Source organism: Fulmarus glacialis, unplaced genomic scaffold (assembly GCF_000690835.1).
Source record: "Fulmarus glacialis isolate BGI_N327 unplaced genomic scaffold, ASM69083v1 scaffold16822, whole genome shotgun sequence".
In the NCBI taxonomy this organism is placed as follows: domain Eukaryota; kingdom Metazoa; phylum Chordata; class Aves; order Procellariiformes; family Procellariidae; genus Fulmarus; species Fulmarus glacialis.
Genome location: NW_009196063.1, coordinates 62,337 through 68,336, shown reverse-complemented (window position 1 = coordinate 68,336; position 6,000 = coordinate 62,337). Strand labels below are relative to the sequence as shown.

Genomic DNA, 6,000 nt, shown 5'->3' with positions numbered 1-6,000 from the left:
GTTGTTTCCTCAGGAAGTGTGCTTGTGATGCTGCTGTCCATGGTGTAGGTGCTACAGTAACACAGCCTGTGGGGTTTTTATGCTGGCACGACCTCTTAGAAATAAACTCATCTGTTTTAAGTTGTTATTAATGATATTATCTTAGGTCTAACTCTTCCTTGTTTTAAACAGTGCAATACCTTTGAGTAATTAGCGTGGGTAAGACTCATGCTGTAGATTTGTTAACAGATTATTGAAATGAAAACTGTGATTTTGCTCTCTGCTTTTGTTTTAATAAAATTGATGATTCATCAATCTATTTTTCATGGACTTTTTCATAACGCATATTAACAGATGTTGAAGTATTTTGGTTATGAAGATTGTAAGCAACACTTCTAGTAAAACTTGAATGAAGTACATTGAGTGTTATATTAGTGGGGACATATCTATCTGAATACTTGGTATCTTTTAACATTTCTGTATTATTAAAAATATTCTCTGTCTTTTTGTCTTAATGTAGCAGTGTAAGACTGGAAACATCTGGGCTGAATGGACTTTAGCATCAAAAGAAGTTCTCAACTGTTAACTCGAAAAATTAACTACATCAAAATGAAGCAGGTACCAGAGATCCTTGGAAATACCAATGGGAAAACTCAGAATTGTGAAGTGAATCGTGAGTGTTCTGTCTACTTGGGCAAAGCACAACTTTCTGCCACTCTACAAGAAGGTGTCATGCAAAAATACAATGGCCATGAGGCTCTTCCATTTATTCCAGCTGATAAATTGAAAGATCTAACCTCTCGTGTGTTTAATGGCGAGTCTGGGGCCCAAGATGCCAAGCTGCGCTTTGAACCCCAGGAAATAAAGGGAGTTGGAACACCACCCAACACCACTCCTATCAAGAATGGCTCTCCAGAAATTAAGCTGAAAATCACTAAAACCTACATGAATGGAAAGCCTCTTTTTGAATCTTCCATTTGTGGAGACAATGGTGCAGATGTGTCTCAGTCAGAGGAAAATGAACAAAAGCCAGCAAACAAGGAGAGGAGAAACAGAAAAAGAAGCATAAAATATGACTCCTTACTTGAGCAGGGTCTTGTTGAAGCAGCGTTAGTATCAAAGACTTCAAGCCCCACTGAAAAGAAGGTAGTACCTTTTTTTACATTTTTTCTTCTGTTAGGTTTGTTAATACTGAGATTTCATTTGTTCATATGCTAATCTTCATTTCAGGTATTTCAGTAGGTGCTTCCCACAAACAGGTCACTTTCTATGATACTCTCTCTTTGTCTCAACGAAGGACAGATGCACTCTAGTTCTGGTCTGTGTTTCTTGCCTAGGCTAGGAGTACCCCATAAATTCTGTTTCCATATAAGTAAAATAAGTCTCCAGAGCAAATCAGGGCATGTGGTAGTATGGGATGTATGAAACAGAAGCTTCATCCAGACATGCAGCCAAGACCAAGCCAGGATGTGCACCTGGGCAAGGGAGGTGGGGAGGCCTCTAAATTTAGAGATGGCCTTTAATTGTTGGAGCATGAGGTATTTTGGCTTCCTAATAACCAGATGTTTCAGAAAAAAAGAACTATTTCTATATTCCTGGTTCTGAATTAAAGAAAAATGTACTCAGCTGTCAGTTGGCTGATAAGCTAGGGTCTTTACCTTCAAATTTTGGCAGTTGGAATGTAGTCCCTACCCTTATTTGTCGTCTGAAAAGACCTGGTTTTGCTTGCTATAACCTAGTGAATTGTATTCATTGAAAAGGTCTAGATACTTGTATTAAATGTCATTAACTTTTTTGTGGTCAAGCTCATCTGTTTTTTTGCTTCTTTTAAACATGGGCAGAAATAGAAATTTCACTTTTTTTAATTTGCTTTACCAAGTTGCGAATAAGAATGCTGCTGGGAGCCCCTTCCCCCTTTATTTAGTTTTTGTTGCTAGACTCCGTTTAAAGGAATGTGGTTTGCAATCATTTTATCTCAAGAGGAAGAAACCTACATAGCAGGGATACTTCTATGTATATTAAGTATCTCAATGAGTAGTTCAGAATAGTGTTGTGTAACAATGGTAAACGTTAATGAATGCTTTTCCTAGTGAACAGGTCCTGCTTTTACACACCTTAAATGAAAAATGTGCATTGGCATTTTGACAGAGTTTTCTGTCAACTGCAGGTTTACTAGTTAATGTTGATTCTTACTTTCTCCCAAGGCCGCACGTGCAGAGAAGAACCACACACATAGCTACTGTATTACTGATTTTATTTACCCTTATTCTCATTAAAATTAATAAATGAGTTTACAGAACTGTGTAAACGTTCTTCTAAGTAGCAGAAATATTTATCATTTATTTATTATTTGAATATATTATTCATCCTAGAATGATCAATATTGTTATTTTCAGGAATTTTACTAAAAAGTTTGTTTGCTTTTATTTCATTAAGGAGAATGTTTTAACACTAATTGGTTCAGACTTTTCTGAATCACTGCTCAGAGGTAAAAAGTATGGGCACAGTCAATAGTTGGAGTACTACTTTGTCCTGTTCATTGTTAATGAGGATAAATTGGACTAAAAGGTGGTATATTTATTAGCATCAACAACTCTAGCATATTTGTGTGGCACTTTTTTTTTTTTTTTCTTTTAAAGAGGAGGCAATATTTAATATGCCCATCTACACAGTTTATTCAGAGGCCTTTCAACATCAGTTGATTAAGGGTGGCCTTTAATTTTTCTTTTTTATTTAAGATTAAAAGAAAGGTTGGTCTGGCTTCTGTGATTTGTCTTTTGGCCAGAAATGGTCAGGAGAAAACCATATCAACACTATTTCCCAGAGTGCTTGAGACTTGATGGCTGGAGAGTGACAGGGTTATTTGCTCCTGTGCCAAACCAGTGAGCTACCAGACTACCAGATCGGGACAACCACCTGCTTGATCTCAGACTTTGCAATATTCTAACCCTGTTCTTTTCAAAGCACTTGAAACAGCGGGTCATGCTTCTTGCATAGTGCACTTTAAAAGGGCAAAAGGAAAAGCATTTGAAGCTCACAAGATGTTGTTTTATGATATAACTCCTTGATTGTAAAAAGTCCGGGGCTTTTCTTTTTCTTACAGGGAGGGTTTGCAACTGTGCAGGTTTAAAATAAAGGAAGAAAAAATAAGAGTAGGGAACATGCTGAAGGAGATTTTTCAAATGTTTGTCCACATGTAGACTAGTGATATCATGTGTTCTCTGTGATCATAACTGTAATATCATAATAGCAGTGTTCTTTGGTTTCAGGCCCCTGCTCTAGCTGTTATTTCATCGCCAACATCAAAAGCCTTGATGTTAGTTCATCATACTGTGGTTTTATGTAGCTGATTGTGGCTGCAAAGTGGAAGTTAGAGAAATATCCTTGGAGTAAAAGCGGATTAATTTTGCACTTAGATACCTGTTTATTGTAGGTTACAAGTTAATGTAGAACCTGTTTGTCTGGTTTTATTTCTGGGCTGGTTTCTCTCTCAATTTCTTGTTGTCCGAGCTCTTATTCTTTTGATTTAGCAAAAATCGCCATGGTTCAAATACTGCCTTTTGTGTAAGGTAATTATATCTCTGTTTGATGGACATAGCAGATTACTATCTTGCTGAGGTGAGAGGCATATCGTTTAACAAATGTTCCAGTGCTCTGTTGTTGGGTTTTCTTGTTGTTTGGGCATTTTTTGTTAACATAAAGGGAGGCTGTTTAAAACTTTATCTGCACGTCAGTTTTCAATTGGGAATAAACGTGATCTGCCCAGCTCTGACGTGAGTTAGATTTCTGTTGATAACCACCACCTTTTCCAGGCTTCCAAGAAGCAGCTGTACTGCTTTCACTTTCCCAAGGTAAAGGAGAGGAAGCGGAACAGGCCGTGGCTCTTTCCTCCCTCCCCTCCTGCCTTTCGTCCTTCTTCCCCCCACCCCTGGTATCTCTCCACCTGAGGAGTTTACTTTAAAATCCAGGCCTTTTCTGATAAGGCCTGGTTTAGCAACTTTTATGCCAAGGCACCACACTGATAGTGGTCTGACACCACCTCCAAATGTTCTGTGTTATTAGTGGTAGGTACCACGTTAGATGTTTGAATCGACGCCAAACCCATGGACTCCAATAGTTGCCCACTTGATAGTGCTGCTCATGAGAGTGGCAGTATGCTTCAGTACTAGATTTTGTGGTGGCTGCTTTTTGAGTCATTGTTTTCATCAGTTCTTGCAACGCTACCAATTAGGAATGAGGACTTTCCTAGATTTTTCGCACTCAGTGCTTTTCTTAGAAGTGAAACAATCCTGTTTGGAGAAGAATGGCAGAGGTTTACTTCATATACGAATATGAAGTAATCCAAGTCTGATCCCTAGAGCAATCTAGAGTTTCTGTACAGGAAAACAGAGAGAGCACATATATCTGCAGCTCTCATGCTGGTGGTCCCAAAGTAGGTTTGTGCTCTCTAACCCTAAGAACAGCTCAGAATGTGGTACTGGCACATTTGAGCTTGTTCTGCATAAGCCGGTTTGGGCCTACAAGTGGCAGTTTGCCCTTTTGGCATGGCTTACTGGAATGACTTCCTACCACGGGTGCAGTAGCTCAGAAAAGCAGCAACACTGCATCCAGAACAAACCTGGAAGTCCACACACTGCTATACTTGCTAGTTTAGGGATTCCAGCTGTATAAGATGTACATGATCCAAAAGCTATACCTTCCACATAGCTTCCTATCCGGTTTTCTTGTAGCCCTCTTTTAGTATTATACCAGAAACTTGGCAGTTTGTTACTCTTTCTGCTCAGTACAGTCCATAATGACTTTGCAGCAGCTACATGGGGGGCAACTGCAAGTTACTGGAGAAATTCCACTAGTCCTTGTCATGTGTTTATGTTGCCATTTCATCTTCACAGAGAAAAACTGTTGCGGCCAACTCCATTATATCTGATATCTACATAATGTTATAACGCTTTTCCCAGTGAATGGCAAAGATTTAGAAACCCAGTAAGGGTAGAATAGAAGCAGTCTGAGGATTATCTTCTGCTTTTTATGCTTCTGTGCTAACTAAATACAGGAAAGTGGGGACCACTGAAGGTGGTGATGTTGCTCTGATGCTGGCATCTAATCAGTAGAGATGAGCAGAAATCAACAAGTTCCCTCTGTAAGATTGGAGAGCTGTGCTCAACAAATGTTTGATTATCCTCTTAACCAGATCCTGAGGTGACTTACTTTGTTCTAATTTCAAAAAAAGTAAAAAGAAACAATAAAGTCAAATAAATGTGTCCTTTTCAGAAGGAGGACTTACTTGATTGTTTTTCATCATTAGTTATTAGAAATTTCTGGTCAAGTATGATTACTGAACTTGTCATAAAATGTACAGCTAAACTACCACGAAGTCAGGATCTGTAGCTGTAGGGTAAAATGAACTCAATTACTTTTTCTTTTTTAATAGGCTGTTCTTGAGGTATCAGATCCTGTCTTCAGGCGAGTGATAACACAGGCTGTCTGGCTGATGTCATCAGAATCCCGAAGTAGTAGGAGTAACCCGAAAAATCTCTTCTGGGTGATACCTTCAGGAACAAGAGAGATAACTTCTTATCCTTTTTGGAAGGGTTCCTGAGCTACTGTTTTTTGTTAGCCGTTAGTAAAGGATTGTGTTCAGCTATCCCTTGAAAACTTGTTTGTGCTAAGCAGCTCACAATGTGCAGCAGTAGTTGTTACTTCGGAACTTTAAATTGTTTGTTCTTAATGCCTCACTGGAAAAGTATCTTAAAGAACTACTTGTAGGTTAAGAAGCACCAAAAAGGATACAGCATCAAGAGTATAGTGGTTTGGGGGGAGATTAGAAGCTGAGTATTCTCAGAGTGGCCACAAAATTAATTATAGAAAGCTTAAGTATTTTGTTCAAGGCTCTCCATACCAGACTTCCTGTTATTGTATGGAAAAGGGGTTGGATTAAGTGCACTTTCTGCGTAAAACTGTCATCTCAATATGTAATACGTAAATACATTTTTTTTCTCTCCGTAAACACATTGGTAGAAG

At 38.6% G+C, this 6,000-nt stretch overlaps 1 protein-coding gene across 1 annotated transcript in view; it reads left to right on the top strand.

The window, feature by feature from the left end:
• The first annotated feature begins 497 nt into the window (after positions 1-497).
• The window catches only part of WHSC1 (Wolf-Hirschhorn syndrome candidate 1), a 60,468-nt gene continuing 54,965 nt past the window's right edge, over positions 498-6,000 (top strand). Inside the window, exon 1 of the mRNA XM_009572090.1 lies at positions 498-1,125. Within this exon, the coding sequence (XP_009570385.1) occupies positions 529-1,125 (597 nt within the window). The 5' untranslated portion in view covers positions 498-528. The remainder of the gene's footprint in view (positions 1,126-6,000) is intronic.